Consider the following 27,916-nt stretch of genomic DNA (forward strand, 5'->3'; position numbering starts at 1 on the left):
CGTCGATTGGCCGGGCCGCGGGGAGGGGGCGGGACCGCAGCCTGGGGCTCCGGGACCCGGTCTGCTCAGGGTTTTCTTGGCAGATCGTGCTCTGGCTCCGGCGACCAGGACGCGAGCGCGGCGACTCCAGCCCGGGCAGCATGTCTGAGAAGCGGCACACGGCAGACGCCCAGGCGCGGCGGCTCCCCGACTCCTTCAAGGGTGAGCCCCACGACCCTAGCGAGGCCCGTGGGGTGGCTCGCCGCCCCCTCCCCTTCCCGTCGGGATCGACCCCCGCCCCAGGTCCCAGGCCCGGCTCGGCTGCTGCTTAGCTGCGCGGCCGCTGCTCACGGCGCGGACTCCCCGCGTGTGTGCCGAGAATGCCGCCCCCTGCCCCCTGGGCCGGGAGTCCGGATGAGGGGTGTTCGGGTGCAGAGTGACGCCCGTGCCCGGCACCCGGTGGCCGCGCGCTCCGCAGGGCGTGTCTCCAGCACCCAAGCCCGGCAGACACCCGCCTTATCGCCCGGCTGCCAGATGCCAGGCCCCGTGCCGGCGCTGCCCGGTCCTTATCTCGTGTCATGCACGTGGGCGAGGAAATGCAGAAGTGATGGGCGGCCAGCGGCGGCGAGGCCGGGGCTCAAACCTGCGCCCCATGCCCGGGCCTGCGTTTTCACCCGACTCCCCGTTCCTGCCCGCCCCATCCCCGGGGAGGCCACGGCCTCCACCCAGCCTTTGCCCACCCCCGGGGGGAGCCCCCTCCTCCGGAACTGCAGAGAACCCCTGCGTCCCCACCCCAGGCCAATTTCCTGTGTAAGATGCGAGTCCGATCTGCGAGATTTGGCCCCCAGCTCCCGACACACAGTAGGCCGTATTTGCGGAAGAAAAAAGCCTCTTTTTGGCATTCTTCCCCCTCTCTTTCCAGCTTCGATTTCTGCCCCATTCTGCCCCCTCCACTTTATTCCCTTTGTCCTAGGGACCTTGGCTTCGGGGCTTTGGTCCTTCACAAGGAACCCCAAGTTCCCCCACCCTCACTCCCACCCTGCCAGGGCCTCCCCAGTCTTGAAGGCAGAAGCTGTGAGTGGCTGGATCTTGTTCCCCTGTGAAGGAACTGGAACCCTTGAGAGGGCCATCACCTTGAACCTTTATTGGCTAACTCCTCAGGGGGAGGGTGGAAGTTCGTAAAGAGAGGCATAAACCTCTCAGGAGCGCCGATTCCCCTCCCAGGGGCTCTTAGTGATCCAGAGGAATTGTTTCTAAGGGTGGAATTTCAGACAGGATGACATAGTGAAAGAAATTTAGGGGGCTGGGTGGGCTTGTCCAGCAGCCCACCAAGAACACTACACTGGACTCGTCTCTTCTGATTATTTGTAAAGCCAGCCTTGTCCACTCATCCCATGTAAGTCCCATTTCCCCTCCCCAGCGATCCTTGTCTTTAGTTCCTTCCCAGGAGCATCAAAAGAATAATGGAAATCTTCATCCCTCCCTTTTCTCTGCTAAGCACCTTGGAGAGTTATCGTCCCAAATCAGGAGTGTAACAGGGAGGATACACTTGAAGAAACTGATGCTCCAAGAGGCTCAATTACTTCCGCGTCACACAGCTTATAAGTAATGGAGCCATATTTTACGTCTGGGTTGGGCTGACTGTAACTTGGCCGTGTAACAGTTGTGCAGGCCGCCTCTTTGTTAGTGAGCTGTCTTTTCCTAGATGGGCAGGAAGGTGGGATCCTTTCCTCCTACCCTGACCTCCTGGTGGGAGACGAAAGCACTCGCAGGACGGAGTTAGAAGTTTGGTGAAAGTGCAGTGGGAAATTTGTTTGTAGACGTTCTCCGGGAATAAATATGATCTTTGTACTTGATGTTCATTTAGTTGTTTTTCGTGGTCACAGACCACTTTGCACTTCTGAGTTCTTTTTCTTGGTTCTACACTGAACTTTTTTTAGACAGAAGTCTTTTAAGAATCTAATGAAAGCTATGCACCTGTCCTCAGAAAATTGTACATACAAACAAAATTTTGCTTGGTCTATGTCACCTTTCTTTTAAAAATGTAAATCTTAGAGATCTGGACATTGGTAGGAAAGCCATTACTAGAATTTATCAAATAGAATTTTTCAAGTGCTTGCCATGTGCCAAACACTCTCTAAGTGCTTTACAAACAGTATCTACTTGCAATCCCCTAACGGTCCACAGCAAGAATGTTGTTATCCACCATTTTACAGCAAGGAAACAGGCTCAGAGTGGGAAAATCAGCACGCACCTGTGTGTGATTCAGAGGTGGGCTTCAAACTTGGGCTGTCTCATTTTCCAAACCGTTTTCCCTATCCTTGAGCTAGCTCCAAAATGCACACCCAAACAGGACCTTGTCCAACATCAGTACTTCTCTAGAGGTGAGAGAGTAAACAAAGAATCCTGGGGGAGCCTAGCTTCCATCAAGACCTCTTGGATTAGACCGCTCCAGAGGGCTGCTTCTGAGCAAAGCAGTGGAATGTGAAACCCCAAACTCTGTCCCTGTAGGTTTTTGCTGATGATTAGTCTTAGGAGCATAAATATGACCAAACCTACGGCAAGACCAGCTTTTCTTAAAGCCAGTGCATTTGCTTTGTAATGAAATAATGCAGGTGGATTGCAAAGAGATTTTTTATTATAATTAAGAGCCATGTCAACAGAGCAAATCCCTTTGGGAGAATGCCTGAAAATAAGCAGAGCCAAGGGACCGATTTGTTTATTTCAGTTGTTACAGCCGATCAGACTGGAGAGAACTTTGTAACTTCTTCAATAATTAATCTGAGTTAAACCATCAGTGGTCATAAATTAACTCAAAATGACCACCAAATCTAGTTTTTTTAATGATTAAATATGTTCTTGGTCCCACCCAATGGTGTAAATTTTACACTGTAAAAGACAGTCACTGATTGCCTGGTCAGCTTTGAAGAAAAACACTTTTTAAATGTTGCTACAGTGATAGCAATTGGATTCAAAACCTATTTTTCAGGAAGGTGTGGAAAAACATTTTTCTCAAAACTATTGTAACCACAAAAAAGTAAGCACCTCTCATCTGTGGCTGCCTGGCATCCTTTGCATACTTCTCTCATAATGTTTACTACGCAGTATTGTAAATATCAATTAAAATCACGTTTCATAGACCAGGAGCGCTTAGAAAGCAGGGATATGTCCTACCTCACTGTAATAAGCTCAGTATCAAGTACATAGCACATTTGCAAAAATATTTGTTGAAAGAAAAAGGAAGCAGAGGAGGGAGGTAAAGATTCCCACGGAGTAAATCAAGTTGTTACATGTTTGGCTTCTGTTGGTAGAGACATTTTTCTATTTACAGTTTATTTTATTAAGTTTGTTATAACCCAAACTGTTGATTTTCTGGTGTAAACATTGTGTTCCTTATTAAATACATGTTCTTACCACACATAGAGTATTTGTCTGGGTTTATATTATCAATAAAGGGATTATAATTGTCAAGATAATATATTGTACCTAATAAGGAATCTCCTTTTATTTGTTAAAGTGTGGAGAGAGAGAAGAAGGAAGAAGGAAGTGTGTGTCAGTTTTCTATTGACACACTCTTGTTCCTCCATTCTTTTTGAATCTTTGTCTGTACTCAGGGACTAGTAAAGAAACTTGAACCCAGGCATTTGGCCTGACGTTTCAGTAGGTTAGCCTTGAAGACACAAGCAGTAAAGTGTCTGTCCTGAAGTGTCAGACCATGAAAATTATACCGACCTTGTCCATTGTGAATGTGCATTTATGATAAGATGGCATAGTGTAGTGACTGAGAGTGGAATTTAGAATTCAAAGTCTGAACTGAGATCTCAGTACCATCACTTACTGCCTGGGTCACCTTGGACAGGTCTCTCAACTTCCAGAATCAATTCCTCATCTTTATGTCGCACGTAATCTTACTGCAGTATCTATGTCCCAAGGTTTTGAGTATCCATTGAGAAAATTTATGTGAATGTACTTTGGAAATTTTAAATTATTAAGATGTTATTTAATGGGGAAAACAAAGAATTAAAAAGTTAACAATGACTCTTCAGAAAGCCTAGTAATTATACCAGAAGTTAAAATTTATGAACAAAAAGTTGTATGAAAGAGGGTCCGAGAAAGTTTAGAACTCTGACTTACCTCCCCAGATGTAGTCGTTTCTCCTCCAGAGACAGAGTCCCCAAGCAGATTGTTAGTCTGAATATTTTCTCTGTGGTGTGCAGGTCCCAGGAGGCAATTCACTAATAAAAAGTTTATTCCTATGAAGTATATCAATAATGATCTTAAAGTCATGATGATAATGGCTACGGTTTATTGAACACTTCCTAAGTGTCAAGAATTTTACGTATTTTCTCATATGGTATAAGTACTGTTCTTTGCCCTCGTTTTACTGATGAGAAAATTTAATGGTAGAATTGGAATCTGACACCACAATCCCAAGCTCTTAGCTGCCGCTTAGCTATTTGGCTTCAGTTGAAGGATTGGGAACCTTATGATCTAGTTTCCTTCTGCTTCTGTTTCCCATTTCTTTTTTAATTAAAATCATGTTATCCTCCAAAGACTTTGATGAGAAAAACTTAAGTATAAGCACTTTTAAGATGTCCAAGTGAAAGAGCTGGAAAAAAAAAGAAAAAAACCCTGAAGAAGTAGGAGGGTTTTATTCTCTTTTAATATATTTCAGGCCTAGTCTAAATTAAATTAACTTAATACCATTATGAAATTGTTTTTCTCTCCAATTTTTCTGAACATAACTGTTTCTATCTTTCCGGACATGGGGCGTGTTCAGCCCATCCTTCCTCCTTCCTGAATTTTCTAACCTCATGGGTGGAAAAGGTCTGATTTTTAAAAGAGAAAAGAAAACATTTGAGGAAAGCAGTGTGGCAACTGCTTTGGGACAGTGGATGATTGTGAACTGTCTTCTTGGATCCTGTCTGCTGACATGTAGTTTCAGTTTGTCTTATGTAATAGGCAGTTTTTTTCTTCCCCCCAAAGAAACGGCAGAATTACTCAACTCGTTCACCAAATATTTAACAAATGTGTTTTGAGTACCTCTTATGTGCTAAGTGTCTTCCATATTAGCTCATCTACTCTTCACACTAACTGTCTGAGGAGGTACTTTTATTAGCCCTATTTTTATTTATTTATTTTTTAATTTTAATTTTTTTTTTTTTTTGAGGAAGATTATCCCTGAGCTGACATCTGCCACCAACCCTCCTCTTTTTGCTGAGGAAGAGTGGCCCTGAGCTAACATCCGTGCCCATCTTCCTCTGCTTTATATGTGGGACACCCGCCACAGCATGGCTTAATAAGCGGTGCTAGGTCCATGCCTGGCATCTGAACCAGCGAACCCCAGGCTACAGAAGCAGAGTGTGCAAACTTAAACACCACTGGGCCAGCCCATATTAGCCCTATTTTTAGATAAGGAGACTGAAGCACAGAGATTTAAGGTAATTTCCCCAAATCACACAGCTAATAATTGGCAGAGCCACCCCTGAAGCCATTGTGCTCTACTGCTTTAACAAGACCAAAATCTCATGAAGAAGACAGACATTGAATAAGATCATTATGAGTGTGATAAAGTGTTGTTTAGAGGGGTGAAGTGCTATAGGAGATTAGGAGAGGGGGGCCTATTTAAGACTGAGGGGTTCAAATGTAATATTATTGGTGGTACTCTCACCTGTTTTTTTCTCCCGTTTTATGGCTAGAAACATTTCAATGAAGAAAAGCTTCAGAAAATCCTCAAGATGCTTGGGAAATAAAACATTTATACTTACTTAGTTTTCATATTCTTTTTGAGCTAAGCAAAGGACTTATTGATTGAAAATCTTTCTTAAAAGGATTAGTCCATTTCCCTTCCTTTATATCTTGTGGTAAACACGTAAGTTTTGTGATTCAGGTCACATCATGCTTCATCAGTATCAGTGCTTTGGTCTAGTATTTAGAGCTCTAGATGGTTAATAACAGGGAGGAAAAGTTACAGTCTCCAGTCATGGTTCTTAACTAGATAACATCTGGCCTGTAGCCACTCTGGCCCAGAGAATAATTTCTTTCCTAGAGGTTTAAGAATAAGGGCATTCGAAGAACTATAAACCATGCCTAATTAAAATCATCATTTGAAAGATGGACTATAGGGTGTGCTTGATCACTTTGAAAGCCTCTGCCCAAATGAACTGCAAGTTCTGATCTCCAAGTAAATACTATCATTTTTTCAATGTGTATTTCTTGCGACCCCACTATGTGTTAAACTCTGCCTCTCTCTCACCTCTCCCTGTTCGTTAATCTTTCTCTCTGTAGCATGCTGCCTTCATTTTTGTTGTCTCTCTCCTCCTTACTCCTTTTCCCCATTTCTCTTATTTTCCTTTTCTCCTGCCATTTTCTTCCTTTCTTTGTCTCTTTTTCCCTAAAATTCCAGTCATTCGAAAAACTCAGTTATGGTAAAATTTTGATTAATTGAAGATGTATTTATATTCACATTTTGTCTGTCCCTTTGCCTGTTTTCACTGTGAATTTAAATTTTTACTTAGCAGGTTTTATAAAGACCTTGTTTCAAAACAAGCAAAGGAAAGAGAAACTGGGAATCTGGGAAATGTACCCTTATTTGAAAAACTTGGAGAAAGAGCAAATCTATTATTTAATTTATAACGTCCTCCTCCTCCAATAGATAGTTGTATGACGTAGAACAGGAATTGGTCGTACAGGCCATGAACCAAATCTGGCTGACTGCCTGTTTTTGCATGGCCCACAAGCTAAGAATAGTTTTCACATTTATAAATGGGTTTTTTAAAAAGAAGAATATTTTGTTACACATGAAAATTACATGAAAATCAGATTCCAGTGTCCATAAATTGTTTTACCGGAACACAGCCATGCTTGCTCGTATATTGTTGTCTGTGGCTGCTTTTGCACTATGGTGGCATAGTAGTCAGTAGTTGCGACAGACTTTCTGGCCTCCACAGCCTAAAATGTTTGTTCCCTGGCCCTTTACAGGAAAAGTTTGCCAAATCCTGACACAGAATCTCTGCTGAGGAATAATAATGACCAAAAAGAACACATATCTTTAATATAGATGCTTTTAAGAAAAATTCAAAAATTGCCAAGACCTTTCATTTTGACCTATTGTTGCCCCTCAAAAAGTACTGCTAGAACAAAATAACGTGTGTTTTTGAGACTAAATGCCACCTATCCTATCTTTCCACACTCAAATAACGCTGTTCTTGGCAATTTACCACGTAAAGTCTTTCACCTGCATCTGGGAAAGGAGAAGGAAAAGATTGTCCTTTAAATGTTGCTACTTAGGTATTTCAATAATTCTTTGCCTCATCCTCTTCCTTTTGTGTGTAGTAATGCATATGTCTGAGTCAGATTTTTCGATATTGTGTGAGACATGTTTCTGGCCTTTCTCTGAAGAGGAAATCCAGTATCTTTTGAACTTTAGAATGAAGTCTCAATGACAAATGGAATTTATTACTCCACATGATATCTAGTAGTGCCAAGTTCAACAGACTTTAAAGTAAATCAACGGATATGGGATCATTAACAGCTACAGTGCTCTGAAATTATGCCTGTGTTAAAGAATATTTGACCGCTTTTCTGGAAGCTAACCCAACAAACTACTGTACAACTTGTTTTTTTCATTTGTTTCATGTTTTGTGGTTTTTTTGGTCTCTTCCCAGAAAGTCTTTTGCTTTATTACTTTGGGGCTCCAGGAGAAATGTTTTATACCTACTTTACAGATTTTTGTAAACATTAGAAATAATGTATATAAGGAGCTAGCTTGTGGCTGACATGTAATAGGCATTAAATAAATGGTTATTATTATTAATAATAAAAGATACCTCCAGAATGAGAGAAATTTAAGAATTGTATAATTTCATCCTTTTCAGCAAAAGTGGTTTCCATAATAAGGATGCATGGAAACTTTGCTAAAAGTATATTCAGTGCAGAAGTTTCTAATTGAGAATATTGGACACAACCTAATGTTCATCATGTGGAACAATGGAATGTTATTCAACCTTTAATAATAAAGAATATGTACTGGCGTGAAAAGATGTTCACAATATAGGAGGGAAAAGCATTTTATACATAAAATCATTATGTATACCATTATTTCATTTTTGAAAAAAAGTAGGTTAGAAAAGGTTTAAAGGACATTTAGCAAGGCAGAAAATAATTACCATCCAGAGATAATCAAAGTATAGATAAATTTTTCTTCTTCTGTTTGTTAAGCTCCAATTTCTAATTTTTATAATGACAATATTTTACTTTCAAAATAAGGGGAGGAAAGGCAATATATTTAAAAATTTACATTAATTTTGGGTTTATTAATTTGGGTTTCCTGGAGGTAAGTCCAATTTGAATGTTCAATTAAAAAATGTTAAAGTATAGGCTTAGATTCACTTTCAAACCCCTTCTTTAGGGGCTGGCCCCGTAGCCCAGTGGTTAAGTTTGCGTGCTCCGCTTCGGTGACCCAGGGGTTAGCCATTTCGGATCCTGGGTGCGGGCATGGCACTGCTCATCAGGCCATGCTGAGGCGGCATCCCACATGCCATAACTAGAAGGACCCACAACTAGAAAATATACAACTATGTATGGGGGGACTTTGGGGAGAAAAAGAAAAAATTAAAAAATCTTTTAAAAAAAACCCAAAAAGACCTTTCTTTGGTTAGTTAAAAATTTATTCTAATGCAACTTTCAGGAAAGAGTTTGGTAGTAAAAGAAAAAAGTACTCTAAACCATGGGAAAGTAGTATTTACCCCCAAGGACCATGAGATCCCTGATCTTTAGGAGTGTTCTCACCCAGCCAAGTATCAACAAGTATATCAACCAAAGAATCTCAGGAATTCCGATTGATTGCTCGTTATTTGCCTCATGAAGTTGGTAAGGAGGATTTAAAGATAATGAATGGGAAACTTGAGGGAAATGCATTTCATGAAATTGTGGGGAGTGACTGTGAATTTCTTTTTCTGTTTGCCCTTAAATGGTAGGTGACTAGGGGTTCATTTATAGCCTGGTGGAGTTTAAGCCTCACCTCCCTGAGGAATGTGATTTGTGCACCTTTTTTAGCTATAACCAGGTGGGGAAGAATTTTGAGGGTTGAAAATGGGATAGTTTCATTTTGAAGGCACTAGAATAATACGAAATGGTGCCATTTCCCCAGTGTATACAATCTGATTATTTCTAGCTGAGCATTTGAAATGGGAAAGACCAAGCCCAGTTTCCAGAACATCCACTTAATTTCTTCATTTGTAATCCTGTATACTCATCTGGAGTTTTCAAAAATGCGTTGTGACAGTGGAAACTGACACAAGAAAACTGGGCTGGGCTTTCTGGCTTTTCCTCATATAGATGATAATTCAATAATTTAATAACTCAATTCATAAATGAGCTTTTTGAGAATCTTTGAATATCCAAGCCTAGCCTGGCAGGAAGGAGGCATGAAGTGAGGGAAAAATTAAGTCGTTTAAGAGGCTTTTATCAAAAAGGGTAAATACTGCCTATTTTCTCATTTTTCATTGAGAAAATTTGAACACGAGTAAAATGGGAGGATTACAGAAAACTATCATCTGTATTTATTGAGCTCTACTTCAATCCTTCAAGGGCACTCTTCATTATCTATATTTATTACAGGGGAGGAAACTAAGATCGAAAGAGGTAAAGATCACTAAAACAGAATTAAAACCCAAACTTAGACACTCCCTATTCTCAGGAAATTTATTAGGGATATAAATATGCAAAAAATTAAAGTATTAGGCAAAATATTTAAGTGCCATAAGAGAGGTTATCAAGATTCAGAGAAACGAAAAAACACATCTAGCCAGAAAGCTTGGTAAGAAGAATTTTATACCCACTCTGCAGGATGCTGTGTTAGACATTGAGAATATAAAAATAAGAAATATCCCTGCCCTCAGGGAGTTTATAGTCTAATGTGTTCAGGACACAGAGCTATATATACTTTGCCTGGAATATGGGATACTTGGAGCACTATTTTCGAAGCACCAAATGCTGTCAGATAAGTATTTGTGGCCAATCTATTCCTTGCTTGGAATCCATTTCACTTTGAAGACGTAGACCTGAGCCTGGCAGAGAGCCTTGAGACTGCCTTTTGCTATAAATAGCTACAGCTGGAATTAAGAGGGCTTCCTCTGTAGGAACATCAGATTTCATTCTCAGAACTCCTACCTTGGTTTCCCAGTTTGAAGACTGTCTTGAGAAAGTGCTCTAAACATGAAAACTTCTTTAATGAGAATTTTTTTATTCAGAGGCAAAGGGTCAAAGCGCAAGTTGGTTTAGAACATGGGCTTTGGAGTAAGATGACTTAGATTTGAATCCCAGGTCCTCCATTGTGTGACCTTGAGATAGTTAACGTTTCTTCAGTTACCTCATTGGTGAAATGGAATTAAGAATACTTAAGTCACAGGGCTTTGTAATCGGTAAATGAGATACACGTCTAAAGTAACTTCACATGGTGGCTGGGGTATAAGAAACCGCCTGAAAATGGCTGCTGTGATTATTATCAGTTTTGATAATACCTGATAGAGCCTTCTCTACAAGCAGCACTGTGGCCTTGCTTGAAATACTCTCTCAGTAAATATATGTCTGTACCCCCCAAAATTATAACTTAGAAACCTCCAGGATTAACTTAGGTCCCTTTTATTTGAGTGTGCATAAGGACGTTTACTTCACACTATGACGCAGGATCAGAAAACTACAAAGTCATATAAAACCAAAGTACCGTACTTATGTGTATTTCACAGGTTTTTCATCCTGTGTGTTCGAGCACTTGACCTGGATGCCAGCTTGTGTCTCTCTTTCCTCTCATGCTCCCAGCCTTAATTCTCTTCTTGTTTCTTGGCCTCCTGTTTATTCAAAGTCCTGTCTCCCTGCCATCTTTGCCTTTTCTTCTGAGCACTAGCACATACTGTTACCCTCTTCCCCTGTTGCCAGTCTCTTCCCATTATGGAAACAGCTCCTGGAAATACAGCAGAAGCCTGTGGTTGATAAGAAAGTGATAGTATCTCTTGGCCTACGCAGTCTCTCTGTCCTCCACAGAAAGGAAAAACAAACTAAAAATGAGGAAGACACTGGATACAGAAAATGGGAAACACAACACAGGAAGTGAAGGGAATTTCCCAGGATGATAGTGAAAGGCAGTCACAGAGTGATGGCATGCGCACCAGATGGGAGGACAAGTCCAGACACGGCTCTGAGAGGGACTCTCAGAGGATGAAATTGAAAGAACAGTTGACCCTTCTGAAGGGAGATTTAGACAGTTGACGAAAGGTTTGAGGTTGAATCAAAGAGAAGTACAAAGGGAAGAAATAAGACATGAACTCCAGAAAAAAACAAAAAGTTGTACAGGAAAGGAAAACTAATTATACTTCACTATATGGCTGAGCTTTGGATTGCATTTACATATTCATGATAATGTAAAATTTGATATTGATCTAACCAAGGGTATGACATAATTGGAAGGATGGGTATTTTATGTGGTAGAGGGAGGGAACAGAGAAACCAAAATCCTTTTCCATAGTAAAACAAAACCAGCATATTATTTAGAAACATGTAGGTGAATATCAAAATAGTCAGCCAAAAGAGCAGTCGCTTTTGAGGAAGGAGAAATTGGAAGAGACGAGAGGGCATTGCTCTCTTTTTGTATAAATCTTGTAGAACTATTTGACTTTTTTAACTTTATGCAACTATAACTGATTAAAAATTAAAACTAAAACAGAAAAAGCACAAATGCATAGCAACAAAGGCTAAAAAAAGAAGCTAGAGGGGAGAGAAATAGGTTACACATTTTATTTATTTATTTATAAAAAATATATGTGACCAGGGAGAAAGTTTGGAAGAATATTTATTTTCACTGGATTGAGTAACTTTTTCCTTTTTTATCTTTTTTGAAGTTTTTTGCAGTGAGATATGAATTACCTTTGTAATCAGACTAAAAGCTATTTTGTGGTACAGAAAAGGGAAACAGAAATGTGAGAGGAAAACTATGTACAGAGATGTTCATTACAGCATTGTTAATAAACGTAAGAAATCATAAACAACCTATCTAATAATCAAGAAATTGATAGTAAATTATGGTGCGTCTAGCTAGTGAAATATTTTACAGGTTATTACTTTTAAAAAGATGGTCTAAATGAGTTTATACTCATATTAAACTTTAATTATGCTATACCCTCAGCTTGAAGGCCGTGTTCCTTCCTTCCCTTTCCTTTTCATTGGTATTTTCCTTAACCCTCACATCCTGCAAGAAGCCCTGACAACCACCACCATCACCTCCCCACCCCACTCTACTCTCACCTCCATCCCAACTGTGTGAGTTACCCTTGTTCTGTGTTTTCAGAATTTTCTAACAGATACTCTGTATGGCACTTACCACCCAGTGTTATGTTTGTCTGTCTTCCCCACTAAACTTTAACCATCTCAATAGCTAGGATTGGGTCTTATTCACTTTTACCACTTCAATGCAAAGCCCAGGGCGTAATAAATATTAGGTGCTTCATAAATGTTTACTGGATACGGTAAAAAAACTACTGTGGAAAATATTTGTGTTACTGTGTTAAGTACATTAGGGAAAGTAGCACTTAAACTTCAGGGTTGTTATGAGGATTAGATGGGTAAATGCACATAAAACAGCTAGTAGAACGCCAAGCATAGGTGTTCAGTAAATAGGATGAAGATGGCAGGATTGTGTTAGTAATGGTAATGAGAGCTGTATATTTTCTGTTTTCACAGATAGCCCCAGTACGGGCCTTGGACCTTGTGGATGGATTTTGGTGGCTGTCTCATTCTTGTTCACAGTTATAACTTTCCCATTGTCAATATGGATGTGCATAAAGGTAAAGAACATTTCATTCTCATCTGGAAAGGGGCCACGTCTACCCACATGAACCTACTTTGTGTGAGCGTGTGTGAAAGAGACAGAGAGAGACCATACTGGCCTATAGTTCTTTTTCCTTCATCTTTCTTTTGGAAAATTCACTCTAGTCACCTATTATAATGGAATCTTAAGACTTCTTTTCAGCCATTGTCCAGTCAGTCCTTCCGTAGGGTTAAAGTAAGGATCACCATCTAAAAGTTTCTGGGGTCAGGGATGTGGGATGATCCTGTAAGAACAAGTTCTCCAGAGTCAAGATGCTGAGGTTTGACTGCTGACTCCATTGTTTAGTGTGTGACGTTTGCCATGTTTCCTCATCTGTAAAATGGGAGGAAATGACAACACCTACTTCAGAGGACCATTGTGAAGATTAAAAGAATTACTTTATTAAACGTACTTATTGCCATGCCTGGCACATGGTAAGTCCCCCCAAATGCTGGTTATTTTTTCTATGAAGTTATTAATACTTTGATAAAGGACTATCATTTACATATTCCTAAAAAGATAAAATATGCTCCAAGAATTTTCAGTTAAGTTTATTATTATAATTTAAGGAATCAGGAGACAAACTGTGAGGACGTTAGCTTTTATTTTTTCTTTATTTACAGTGCCCGAGAAATTGAATAATAATGTTAACAGCTGAGGGGTGAGGTTATGGATTTGCTTCTGTGTACTATTCTGTACTTTCCAAATTTTCTACAATGAATATATATTGCTTTTATAATCAGTAAAAGAAAAAGTAAATAAATATCATATTTGGCAGGGGTAATTAAACAGCAGACATGTTATTTATATATATTATCTGGATTATATGAAAGAAAACAAAATAGAGGCAACTAATGTGTTTAGAGCAGAAAATATATTTAAAGAGGTATGCATGTAAATATTTGTACTACTCATGTTAAATTATTGTTTGTGTTTTTAATATAGATCATAAAAGAATATGAAAGAGCCATCATCTTTAGATTGGGTCGCATTTTACAAGGAGGAGCCAAAGGACCTGGTCAGTACTAGGATTTGGATTGTATGCGTGGAGACTGAAAGCTTTCTTCCTATTGATGTGATTTCCCTTGTGAGGGTCTCTGCTCTGTTGACTTGGAAGAGTGAGTCCATGCAGCAGCAGTTGTATAACTATAGCAGTGGTGCTGGCTGGTCTCGCTGCAGTCACCCTTTCCTTCCTTCCCTGCTCTCCCCTCCCCTTCCCATTGGAGCTGATAAGAGTATCTTAGTCCAGGAATAGCTACAGCTATGGAAGTTTGAGCTTGAGAATTCGTACTAAAACAAAGGCTTTCAGTCATTATTTTTGGCAAACTTGGATTAAGCTTCTACGGTGTTCCAGACTCTGGGACTTCAGTGGAGTCTAAAACACAGTCTGTGCCCTCAAGGATCTTACTTTCTGGTGTTGGGACATCAACAAGGAAAGAGATAGTTACAATCCCTTATGATAAGTGTTATGACCAAGTAATCACAGATAGCTATGGAAACCCAGAGAAGAGTAACTGACCTGAAATACTAGGATGAGGACAAGGCTTTCTGGAGGTGACTGTTGGCTGAGTCTTGAAGCATGAAAAGGTGTTAGCCAGACGGGAGGTGTTCCTGCAGAAACAGCGACGTGTATAAAGCAGTGTGGAGGGGAGCATCCCGGGCCGAGGAACTGCAGGTAGCTCAGCCCAGCGAGAGTACAGGGCGAGGAGAGGGCAGCGGATGAAGAGGGAAGCTGGGGCAGGTCGTGCAGGGCCTTGTATGGCTCAGCTTGTTCAGTGGTTGTGTTTCAGGAAAGATGGTTCTACTTGCAGCTTAGAAAATGGATTGTAGGGGAGAAACTAGAAGAAATAGAAAGATGACTTGGGAAGCAATTGCATAGGTCTCAGTAAAAACAAGAGTGACATTAACAGTGAAGTAAGGAAATGAAATCCACAGGCCTTGGTGGGGACAGTTGGATGTGGGCAAGAGGAGTCAAGGATAACATTCCTGGCTTCTGGCTCATTCACTGAGAGGAACTGGTGACTTTCCATTGATCAGGTTGATTCTATTAGAATTGAGTGGTGAGGTAAACTGATGAGGTGCTGGTGCTCATTCACTGAGATGAACTGGTGACTTTCCATTGATCAGGTTGATTCTATTAGAATTGAGTGGTGAGGTAAACTGATGAGGTGCTGGTGTCTCTTTGTAATCTTCTACCTGTCTTTGTCACAGGCTTGTTTTTTATCCTGCCATGCACTGACAGCTTCATCAAAGTGGACATGAGAACTATCTCCTTTGATATTCCTCCTCAGGAGGTAAGGTTGTCTTTTGCTGTGAATAACTGAGATATCGGGTGTGAAAGTGCTTGACAAAGCAAGGCTGTTTAGCATAGCGGTTAGAGCACAGGGTTAGAGGCCTGTCTGCCTTCACCATCTTCTAGCTCTGTGACCTTGAGCACGTTCTTTAGTTTCTCTGTGCTTCGGGTTCCTCATCTATAAAATGGAGGTTATAATAGTAGGCCCTACTTTATAAGGTTCTTGTGAGGACTAGAGGAGATACTGTATGTGAAGTGCTTACAATAGTGGCTGATAAGTAGTAAGTGCTATATAAGTGCTTGTTATTATTATTATTACAAAACGTAGTGTAATGTTAATGTAAGTATAATAGAGTTATCGTTGTTGCCATCATTTTTACTCCCAAATGTCTCTTCTATGGGTTTCTGATAGAAAATCCTGTTTAGTACAATATTCTTTCTTCTTAAGGTTCTTGATTTTAGTCTAGATAAATTGGTTAGAAGCCAAAGAATTAGAAACTGCTCATTTGCCATTTTAGATAAAGCATATGTGTTTTATATTAGTAATTATTTCATGCTTTTTCAAACTACTTCACAAATATTATCACAGTGGAAACTCACAGCAGAATCCCTAGCAGTCTTTGTTACAGTGAGACAAAGGAATTCCTCCAGACTACAGTGACAGAGCCAGGACTAAAATGCAGCTCTTTGGATTCTGTTTCTTCCAGTTTCATGCCAACTGCATTCTGCACTAGCTCCATTGTGGTTCTTGAAATGATGGCCATTCTGGTACTCACGTCTAAGGAGGCAGAATAACCATTGCAGGCAGAAAGCCTAAAAACTTGATGAAGGGAGGGACAGAAGAATACTGTCAGTGTTTCCTGGCCAAAGGCCAGGTACTCAGCAGGGTGGTGGAGCCTGGCCATGTTGCCTTCTCTTGTCACAAAATCCAGAAACCAGCTTAGGAATTCCTTGCTGGTACTGATCCAAGTAGTTGGTGAGATCAGACTTTATAATCCACACATATGTGGTGACACCAGAAGTCATCCTTACCCACAAGAACAAGACTGAGAGCATCGTTGTATTCTCTGCATGTTTTCCCTTCTTTCAAGAAGATTGACTCTCAGAAGGAGCCCCTTTCCGGGTAGCTGGGAATTCTTCTGACATTTTTCTCTATCAACATTGAAGGCATCTGGCAGGGTTGCTGTCAGCTTCTGCCTTCCAGCTGCTCCCTTCTCTCCTACGAGCTGCTGAATGCAGAGCAGTTTGGAACTTGGCAAGCAGCCCTTTTTCTGATCCCCGGTGAAGTTACTGTGAAGGGAGATAAACACTTTGTCTACAATAAACAGTAGGCAGAGAGGCTGCAGCTTGGGAAAGTTCTGGCTGTGCCACAGTCACAGTCACAAGAATTCGTTTAGAAATGATACACATTTTCTCATCACATCATGGGAAAAAATTAATTTTCACACAAGATGGTAATATACTGTGGATTTATTTACAAATCCCCTACTTCTCTTCCAAGTTAGAAGTATCTTTAGATTACTAAAAAAGGATTACTGCGTTGATGCCTGGCAGGACTAAACAGCGGTGTTATATCATTGTTGTTCTTACTTTCTATTTACATAGCTCTTTACCCTTTCAAAAGGGCTTCATTCACAAACCTCTTCTTAATTGATCTTCAAAGAAATTTGCATAGAATTGGGCAGTCTTATTAGCCCCTCTCTCAAATGAGGAATCTCTAAGTCAAACGGTTTGAAAGCCTTGCTAGAGATCACCGAGGGAGGTGCAGGCGGAGCTGGAACTACAGTTCCCCGTCTCCTGACTCACGGGGGCACTCTTCGTCAATCACTGTATTCTAGGACCACCTTTCATTTCAGTTCATCTCTCGTTTATTGACTACCTGCTATGTGTCGTGTGCTCTGCCAGTGCTAGACACACAGAGACAAACTGCCCTCAAGAAATTCCTAGTTAATAGAGAAGTAATGATGTAAATAAATAACATCACTGCAGTAAGGTACAAAGAGAAGAGTGTTTAACTCTGCCGAGCGAGTCAGGGAAGTTTTACAGAGAAAAAGACACTTAGGTTGTGTCTTGAATGATGAGTGAGAATACGCCAAGGTGATGTTGTAAGGGAGAGAGTGGAGAGGACATCCAAGCAGAGGGGCAGCCTGCATAAAGGCCTGGGGCCATGGAACGTGGTGCATCATCTAGTATAGAGTGTGCGCAGGGAGTGGGGAGGAATGAGGCCAGAGGGCCAGATGTCAAAGGACTTGTATACCCAACTAATGGTGGGAAGTATTGATTCACTATGTCCTGTTAAGTATTTTTGTGTAGCATGCTGTAAATATATTTTTACCCTGACCTCACCCTATAAAAACATTCTCCATTCACTGTTTCTTCCAGTGATACTGTGCTACTGATAGTTCATCGAACCTAGGGTTTCCCATACCTCTGTGCCTTTGCACGTGTTATTCTCTCTGCCTTAAATACTCTTTCACTCCACCCTCAGAAAATGTTTATTTCTTCCTTCAAAACTTAGTTCAGGTATCATCCCTGCCACCTGCAACTGCCCATCCTCTGTCCCTTGAGGCCTCCTTTGATTCCCCAACCTCTTTGAAAGTAGGAACAAGTTTTTTCATAACTTTATCCCTGGTACCTGAGTGGAGTCTCAATATTTGTTGAATAATTGAATGAATTAGTAGAACTAATGAATAAATGAATATGTTTTATTAAAACTTTAAAGACATAATTAACTTTTTGATGCTTTAATGTCTTAGTTTTTTGGGGTTGTTATAACAAGATACCGTAGACTGGGTGGCTTACAAACAACAGAAATTTATTTCTCATAGCTCTAGAGAAGTCCAAGATCAAGGCACCAGCAGATTCAGTGTCTGGTGAGGGCCTGCTTCCTTGTTCGTATGGGGCTATCTTTTCACTGTGTCCTCACGTGGCAGAAGGGGCAAGGGAGCTCTCTGGGGTCTTTTTTATAAGGGCACTAGTCCCATTCATGAGGGTTCCACTTTCATGACCTAATCACCTCAGAGGCCCCACCTCCAAATACCAACACGTTGGGGATTAGGTTTCAACGTAGCAAATTTTGGAGGGACACCAGCATTCAGTCGCTAGCACTTACTAAAGAAAATCAGCTAGTGTTTTAAGATGTTCTATAGAATGACATTCCTTGCAGTTATGTTAAAGAAACAGTTGGTTAACAGATGTAAAATTGCTTTCTTTATCCCATAGATCCTGACTAAGGATTCAGTGACAGTTAGTGTGGATGGCGTGGTCTATTACCGTGTTCAGAACGCAACACTGGCTGTGGCAAATATCACCAACGCTGACTCGGCCACCCGTCTGTTGGCACAAACTACTCTGAGGAATGTCCTGGGCACCAAGAACCTTTCTCAGATCCTCTCTGACAGAGAAGAAATTGCACACAACATGCAGGTGAGGAGTGCACTAATGCTGTCACTCACCAGAAACTGAAACATGAAGCAAAGGCTTAATGGTTGAGAACTTTTTCTTGATTCAAGTTGAGGAATCACTGGCCCTTTTTCTTCCTAGAAAGGTTTTCCCAAACTTGATGGAAGGGGATATTTTTCACACCAATAGCTCATGGGTTAGTAACACTCAGGTGCATGCATTTTTTTTACTCCCTCCAGTGTATATTTTTTTTCCAGAATTAGTAATAACTTTTTTTGTCACCTAATAGTTCAGAGGCCGTTCAGCAAGATAGAGCAGGTATTGTTCAAGCTTTATTCTCTCTGTGAGTCCCGTGACTTCTCTTGTAACTCTTAATGCTTTCCAGTCCTGCTTGAGTAATAGATGATGGATTAAACCTGACTTGTTCAAAAAAGGTAAAGTACTATAAATTGGAAGTCTTATTATTTGTAGAGACTTCATTGTGTGTAAAATCTATGATCTTATTTGATTCCCTCAACAATCATGAAATAGATAATATGATTTTATTCCTACCATTGTTAAAGGGAGAAAGTTGAAGCACAAAGAAGTAATATGGCTCACACAAAGTCACGTTAGCTCAGGAGTCGGCTAGCCGCCTGTTTTTATAAGTAAAGTTTTATTGGAATACAGCCACACCCATCAGTTGATGTATTATGCGTGACTGCTTTTGAACTACAGTGGCTGGATTAAATAGTTGCCACAGAGACTGAAACTAAACAGTTACTATCTGGCCCTTTTAGGAAACCCCACCATTAGGAACACAATCAAGATCAGCTCCCCAGTGACCCAGTCTCTGCTTGAGCATTCCTTCCACCGCAGGGTAACTAATCTGGCTAAACTCTGCCCCAGTGCCTTATCTGCTCCAGTCCCAATGAAGACAACTACCTGAGGCCCCAGGGCTGGGCTGAACGTTTTTAGCTTGCCTTCTCTCTTCCTATCAGGCTACCCTGGATGACGCTACTGACGACTGGGGAATAAAAGTGGAGCGTGTGGAAATTAAGGATGTGAAACTCCCTGTGCAGCTCCAGAGAGCTATGGCTGCAGAAGCAGAAGCATCCCGGGAGGCCCGAGCCAAGGTAATCTTTTTGTATCTTCTTTTTTTGTAGTTTGTTTTTCTTATTGAGTTTTCTTTTTGATTACAAAAAAATAAAACATGCTTGTTCTTAAAAAATTGAGATAATCCTGAAGTATTTAGTAAAGATGAAAGCCCACCCCATCACTTCAAATCATATCCTCCGGAGGCCACCACTCTTATTATCATTCAGGGTTTATTTGGGTTTTATTTGACTAGGTTGACATTTTACTTGCTTACCATTCATTCTTTCCTTATTTTTATCCTCACTTTCATTCTCTCTCTTTTCTCAGGATCTTCATACTGTTTCCTCTTCCTCTCTCTCCTCTTTCCTTTATTTCACTTTTCTTTTTTTCTTCTTCTTCTTCTTCTCCCCAAAGCCTCCCAGTACACGGTCATAGATTCTAGTTGTGAGTGCCTCTGGTTGCGCTATGTGGGACGCCGCCTCAGAATGGCCTGATGAGCGGTGCCATGTCGGCGCCCAGGATCCGAACTGGTGAAACCTTGAGCTGCCGAAGCAGAACGCACTAACTTAACCACTCGGCCACGGGGCTGGCCCCTCACTTATCTTTCTTTGATGTCTGCTTTTCTTCCCCTTTCTTTTCATCATCCCTGCCTGTGTCTTAAGACTGCATAGGCACTTGACCTCTATGGGAGATGCTAAGGAAATATTTGTTAACCAAACCTAGAAAAGATCTATTGAGATGATAACACAAAAGGATACAGGCATATCTCACCAAACCCAAGGGTAGGAAATAGAGTCAAGCCTCACCAGAGTTGGAGCCAGGGACCAGAAAACAGTCAAGACTCAAAGGAGCTAGTCATTCCATTTCCTGGGCCACATCTCACTGCAGATACCTTGAGGGGGAGAATGTCTGACTCCAGTTGAACACTAAAGGAGACAGACCAGCCCTGATTCCAAATTCACAGCAGAGAGAGTCTCTTTGGTCCAACTTTGGTCAAAGGGCAAAGTCAGATACTAAAAATGTCCCACAGCCCCTTGCCTGTGAGTGGGTGGAGGAAGAGGAATAGTTTTCATAGGAGGGATTGCTGTGGTCTTGACAGATCTTCCAAGACACAAGGAGCCTTTTTGTTGTTAGGAAATAGTAGTTAGGTGGTAATAATTGGGTAACCACAGAACCCTGCCCTTCTATTAGGATGCTCTTTAAGCCACAAATTGGTCAGTATATTCTTAGCCAGCACCAAATAGAATAGTAGCTCTTTTGACATGCTGCATCCAGAATTTTCTATTAGTCAGAATTATTCAGTTTTCCTAATGTGATAATTGATGCTTATGATGATAACCTGGTGATACTGCAGAACCCTCAAGTGCTTTCTCTCAAAATCATCACATTTAGAAGGCTAAATTATATTTATGATAATGATATTAAATATGCCCTACTGTACTCTAATTATTTTGCAAATTGAGAATTGCTTTTACCTAGAATATGTCATTAACCAAAAGCCCCATTTCCAAACCACATCGAGTAATAGAATTTATCATACATAGACTATACAGAATATCAGAGCCCAAACGGTCCTTAGAGATTATCTTCTGAAGGTGACAAATACCTGGCCCAGATGCTGCCACTCCACCCTCCTATTCCCATGCCAGTGATTACCACAGCACTGTTTTCCACTGAGCTTAGATTTGACCTCAGAACCTTCCTAGAGCACTGCAGGTCACCCTCAACTGCTTAGAATTGGCCCTAAAAATGAAACTTATTTGCCATCCCACTATTCAGGTGAAAAAATTGAAGCCCAGAAAAGTGAAGTAATTGATTCCTCCCTGCTTCCTTGAGGACTTTCCAGAATGGACTGAGCCTCTTCTACAAGTGTTCTCCCCAGTTAGGAAAGAGTTCCTATCTTCCCTCAATAACAATAAGGAGAGATAAAGGAAGCTGGTTAGGATTCTGAATTACTGTGCTCCCACATGGATGGGGCTGTAGGCTTTGTCTGGAAGCAGTCTCGGGCAGTGACTGACTGTCTTTAAGATTAGGATTGACACACAGAATCACAAGGAGTCTAGCCCTTACGTAAAATACATGACCCTGACCATAAGGCCGTATGTTCAAATTCTCATGGCAAAAAGGGGTCACAATTTCTTCAACAAATAAACTGCAAAGGGAAAGGGTAGGAGAGTCTGTAGATTAAGAGACTTCAGAGAATAGTTCCTCAAGTTAATTAGCCATCAGGGAAATGCAAATTCAGATCACAAGCAGATGCCACACTAGACAGCCACCAAAATGGCTTTGAAAAAAAGAAAAGAAAAGAACCAAGTGTGGGTGAGGGAGGAACTGGAACTCATCTTTTGTTGGTGAGAGTATAAATTGGTACAACCACTATGGAAAACTGTCTGGCTCTGCGTATCTAACAGAAAGGCTCTCATTTATTTACCCAACAGCATGTACTAGAATGTTCACAGCAGCACTTTGTAATTGCCCCCAACTGGAGACTACCCAAATGCCCATCTCTAGTTGAATGGATAAATAAAGTATGGTGTATTCATATGAAGAAACACTGTACCACAAAGAGAATGAACAAATAATTGCTTGCAAACACGATTTGAAAGAAAGGAGCCAGTCACTAAAGAGGACCGGTTCTCTCACAAGTTCACATTATGTTAGCTGAACCTCTTTTTAAAGTTTTTAGACAAACTCCTAATGACTTGAAATGTAATATGTTTTGCACTTGCATTCTCTCTTATTTCCTTTTACATAACTCTCAGAAAAATGCCCGGCATGTGCTTTCAGGCTCGTGTTTCTGGACCTGGTCATCTATCAATGAGTGCAAAATTGTAGGGTTTTGCATTCATTTCTCTGCCCTTCTCTCAGACCAGCCCACCTGGGCTACAGAAGGAGACAGTAGTACCAATCTCACATACGTGAAAATGCCAGATTTAAAATGATGGTCTGTAAAGATAAAGTGTTGATTGACATGTAATCACTGCACATTTGGCAAAAGCCCCAAACACCCACACATATCTTGCTTTGCTTTCTAAGATCCTATCCACAGTGCCTACTTGGCCTGTATTTAGACAAAGCCAGCGGTATTGCATTTAAGTCTTTGGCAGCTCGCTCAGAGTGGCTTTTCTATTAATAAAATGTGTGCCCAGCCCAGTGGGTCTGGCTTCCCAGCCAAGAGACGGTGTATAGATCGGTAGTGGAAGATGAGATATCTTTGCCATTGGTCCATGTCCAGACAAAAACAAAAGTACCTAACTGGACATCTGAGGTGACATGGAGAAAAATCAGAGCCTGCCATTCCCGTGGCAGGGGCTTGTTTATGCATTCTCTACAGTGCTTGCCCTGGAGTACAGTGACATGATTCTCTTTGAGTATATCTGGCACTTGCCCCTTCTCACAGACCTCGGAAGGACATAATGGTTTGCCGTGACAAGTTAAAGTTTTTAGCCTCTAAACTAAGCCCTTCTCTCAGTGAATACCATATCCTATATCCCTTGTTTCACCTAATGACAGTACTCAGGCAACCAAAACTTAGAAAGCTGGGACTCAGCCTCTGTTCCGCTTTCCTCCGCATACCCAGTCAGCTTCCAAACTGTGGATTCTCCCTCCTGAAGAGCTCCCCAGTCCATTTCCTCCTCCATCCCCACTACCAATGAATTGCACCGGTCACTCTGAAGCTGTCCCACTCATAGCTCTCAGTCTCTTCTCATCCATCCTCAGACATCTGTCAGGGTGTTTTCTTAAACTAGATCTGATGAGGTTATCTGTTTAAAACCATTCAGTGGCTTCCCATCGCATACAGAATGAAGATCAAATACCCTGGCCTTCACCGCCCTTCAGACCCTGGCCCCGTTCAACTCCCACTTTTCCCCTTTCCTCACACGGTATTCAGCCACTTAGAGTTTTCTGGAATACACCAGCTTTTTCATACCTTAGTACCTGTTCATGTGTTCTGCCTGAAGTGTTCTTCCTCATCTTAGTCCAAACGACAGAGGGAGTCCACTCCATCCCTAGCTCCTGCACAGGGCTTGACACCCAGAAGTCCCCTGAAGTTTACTGTATAAGTGAATGAAATTTCACTGATCATAATTGCTTCCAATTCCAATATGCACAGGACTGTTATGAACCATTAATATTTTGAGATCCATGTGAGAACAACCTAGTGAAACTGCACTTTAAATCTTGATGATTATGATATCTTTACACCTCTTCTCCTAGGATTATGAATTAAAAGTAACTGTCTTGATTTGGCTTCTGAATCTTTTATGAATTAAGGCATAGGTGGATCGAGAAATCAGGCCTTGACTTGTCACTTGCCATTCCTATTCAAGAGCCTCCATTTATGCATTTGACAATATACCTTCTCTGCCTTCCTCACAGTGGTCCTGTGAGATAGGGGCTGTTGCATTTTAACATAAGAAACTGAGGCTCAGAATGTTAAACTACCTTTCTGAGGATATTCAGCTAGTAAGGGTTAGGTTTGGGATTTGAGCTCAAGTCCGTCTAACTCCAAAGCCCCTGCTCTCCCCACCACTCCAATGATCTTCAAAGGTTTTTGCCCATGCAACCCCCAAAAGCATTCAGAAAAACTGTATGTTCCATCACACATTTTATCAGCATGTAAAAATTTTCATTTTGAACTTATATACTTGACAAGCATATAATTCCTGGCACGTTTTAAATGTTCACTTTTTTTTTTTTTTTGAAGATTTTATTTTTCCTTTTTCTCCCCAAAGCCCCCCGGTACATAGTTGTGTATTCTTAGTGGTGAGTCCTTCTAGTTGTGGCATGTGGGATGCCACCTCAGCATGGTTTGATAAGTGGTGCCATGTCCACGCCCAGGATTTGAACCGGCGAAACCCTGGGCCGCTGAAGCAGAATGCGCCGACTTAACCACTTGGCCACTGGGCCGGCCCCTAAATGTTGACATTTTAAAATAAAACTGTTAACATCATTGTTTTAACTGTATCCTGTGAAATTTAAATAACGTAATGATTTCATCATCTCTTTAAAATTATGTGAATAAGCTCTTAACAGTCAGGAATTTTTTATTGTTCCTTTTTGTCTTTGAACTTGTATATCTATTCCACTGCCCCAACAGATCCTTTTCCTAATATATAATGTAATATATTTTGTCATGAATTATTTTATTATTCTACTGCAACACATTTAGTATGTAAGTTAAATTAGGTTTTTGAAAATGTCCTGTGACTACAAACACGGCTCTAAATGTTTCAGAATTTCTCCTAAATAAGAAACAAAGTTTTAGTAGAATTGCTTCTCTTAGTGAGCTGAATGAGGAATAAATTCATGTATTTGTAGATGGCTATTACTTATTGCTAGAGTGAGACAAGATTCAGCATTGATTCTATTCTTATTTTTCATTTTTACAGAAATAAGGAGTAAGAAGCCTTATTTACATAAATAAGTTGATGGAAAGGGAAGTTTTGTTTAAAGTAATGTCATACAGTCCTTAGCACTCCCTCTGAATTTATGTGCTAAAAAATCATATGGCAGTCTTTCATCAAAAAATATTTTTAATCATCTATTGGCCTTCAGTTCAATAAGGTCCTCTTTCCTTTCTTTGAAATCAAAGAATTGGAAATCTGTCTGACTTACAAAAGGATTTGTATCCAGTCATTAGAGTCATTCACTTTCTCAACCCGTACACAGTATTTTGAATTGTCCCTTTGTTTGGTACCCTGGAAAATGGGAGGGGGCTATAGTAGAAGAAGTTGTCTTGACCTCAGGAACATACTCAGGCAAATCAGTTATAGGAAAAAGAACATATAGAAACTGAGTGTCTGGAAATTGATTTCCTTCAAACACTTCTGGCGTACTCCCTGGAAAGTTCTGTATACCACCCGAGGTATACATACCCCAGTTTGAAGATTGTTGCTTGGCACCTGCGATTTTCTGCAGTTTGACCTCCTTTCCACTGTTCCGTAGGTCATCGCAGCTGAGGGAGAGATGAATGCATCCAGGGCTCTGAAAGAAGCCTCCATGGTCATCACCGAATCTCCTGCCGCCCTTCAGCTCCGGTACCTTCAGACGCTGACCACCATCGCTGCTGAGAAAAATTCGACGATTGTCTTCCCTCTGCCCATAGATATGTTGCAAGGCATTATAGGGGCAAAACATTGAGCCGCAGAGGCTAATGCAGAGGCGAGCTCTTCCCTTCCAAGGGTGAAGTGGGGGACCAAAGCAGCCTTTAACCCGTAAGGAGAGAATAGGGTGGGAACTTGACTATTCTCCCTCCTTTTCCTTTTCCACATGTTGAGAGTGATGTTCTTAGAACGTACAGTGATCACAGCAACAGCTGAAGATTGTTAGCTTGTAAATACTGTGCAAGAGAGATTTGTAATTTATATCAGATAATCTCCTACTCTTTAAAATATTTAACAGTTCATATTTTGAGATCATTATGTAATAGGTTAAATCCTTCTTCTTTTGACTTTCATTGAGTCGTTCTACTCCCTCTATCAGCAGCCAGACTAAAGGCAAGAAAATAGGCTATAACCACCACCTGACACCCTGGCTGGACAAATACTTTGCAGAAAACAGTGACTTAGGCTACAACCAGCTTCTCTGGGCCATATGTGCCTTACTTCTGGGGAATCTTAATTAGGGAAATTTTCCTAACATCCATTTACTTTCTAAACCCAAACCATGTTTCAAAATAATCCTCCCTTGAGGGTTGGCATTTTCTTGCCAGTACCTGTCAGCACTGGAGGAAATGACAAGATCAATGAAAATGATCACCCTAACCCTTGAAAGACTTTTAATTCTACTATTATAGAGGTCCTTTTAAAATAATGTGGGTTTTTTAAACTTATTTGAGCCTCTTTATCAGAAAATGATTCCTCTGTGGTCTTTCAAACCAACTAAATACTTGTCACAAAAGTGCTTTTTTTTTCTCACTTTTGCATATTTTCATATATCAAGTTCTAAATAGTTTTGATTTTTTTAAATAAAATTTTCTCTAAGTTCTATAAGCAATTGTTTGTACATTCCCATTTGAATAGCATAAGGACTAATACTTTTTTAAAAATTGTCTTCAGAAAACTATAATATTTTACTGTTTGCATGCTTTTAACTATTGTACGCTGTGAAATACCTTGATTACTAATCCCATTCATTAAAGTAGTATAAGGAATTCACAATATATTGGGCACATAATATCCAATGAGCTTGAGAAGATGCTGTCAAACTTAGCATATCTATATAGATATATTTGCCTAGTCTTTCTTTTTCTATCATATACATTAGTGCTGAAAGAGGAAGCAGTCAGCCCTTCTGAACCAGTTGCTTAATGTGTAATATTAGGAAGCATCTTCCGTATTGCAAATGCCTATGAGTCTGGGCCCCCCGGCATTCTCCCTGTTGGTCTGGAAAGCTGCTGGTGACATTTGTACCACTTCCTCTAGAGAAGTCTAAGAATAGTGGCTTCCTTACCTAGAGTCACCCTTCATATCTGTCCTCAGCTGGATCACTGTCATCCCAGCCTAAGTATCCCCACCTTTAAACCCCATTTCCAAGGTTATTTCAGAAAGACTTGACCCACCATGCATCCAGGTTCCTAGCTGAGTTTATTAGATGTGTATGGAGCATTTTGACTTGGAACTCAAGTTGCATTTATATTTTGAATTTTAAAATAATGATTTTATCTCTTTTGTGAGGTGGCTTACCCTTGACCACTGAGGACTAGGAAACGACCATCTATCCTAACTGAAAATCTCTTCTCAGACTCAGAGTCACAATGCTTTCTCTCCCTTGAGTTTCCCTGTCTCCAGATACCAAACAGTCTTCGCTTTTCTGCCTCGTGGATTCATAGCCCAATAGTTGGAATTAAGTCGCTTGGGAGGGAGGAAGCATCGAAGGAGCTCTAGGATGAGAGTGTTAGTGCAAGAGTTTTTTCCAGGTGGCCTCCCTTTCTGGTGCTGTACATAATAAAGTGTGCCCTTTTACTAATTTTTTGTGTGTGAGAGTCTGTTTCTGCCTGCGTTTGGTATGTGGACTTGGTTTTTCAGAAGTGGTGCATCTGGTCCTCCAGTCCTGGGCTGGCTGCCTTGGCTTCTTGTGTGCTCTTCATGGGCCAGGGGACGGAGAGGCTGCAGTAGCCCGTCTGCCATCTCTCCTGTCTAGGCTCCTCTGGTGCCCCTACCCACCCGTCTTCCCTAGGGAGCTTGAGATCCATGTACCGCCTGATCCTTGGCTAGTTTCACTTCCCTTTGCGTCACTCCAAACAGAACAGGAACCCACTTCTTGCTGTCACCCAGCTAATCACACAGGCATACCCCCTA

The 27,916-nt window shown here is 40.9% G+C and overlaps 1 protein-coding gene across 1 annotated transcript; it reads left to right on the top strand.

The window, feature by feature from the left end:
- The first annotated feature begins 3 nt into the window (after positions 1 to 3).
- On the top strand, positions 4 to 27,584 carry STOM (stomatin). The gene is made up of 7 exons (XM_014830401.3): positions 4 to 201; positions 12,715 to 12,818; positions 13,787 to 13,859; positions 15,053 to 15,135; positions 18,357 to 18,560; positions 19,517 to 19,651; positions 25,563 to 27,584. Exons 1-7 carry the CDS (start codon positions 141 to 143, stop codon positions 25,755 to 25,757), a joined length of 855 nt encoding a protein of 284 aa, XP_014685887.1. The 5' UTR covers positions 4 to 140; the 3' UTR covers positions 25,758 to 27,584.
- The last annotated feature ends 332 nt before the right edge of the window (positions 27,585 to 27,916 follow it).

The sequence above is a fragment of the Equus asinus genome, chromosome 10 (genome assembly GCF_041296235.1).
Source record: "Equus asinus isolate D_3611 breed Donkey chromosome 10, EquAss-T2T_v2, whole genome shotgun sequence".
NCBI classification, from domain to species: Eukaryota; Metazoa; Chordata; class Mammalia; order Perissodactyla; family Equidae; genus Equus; species Equus asinus.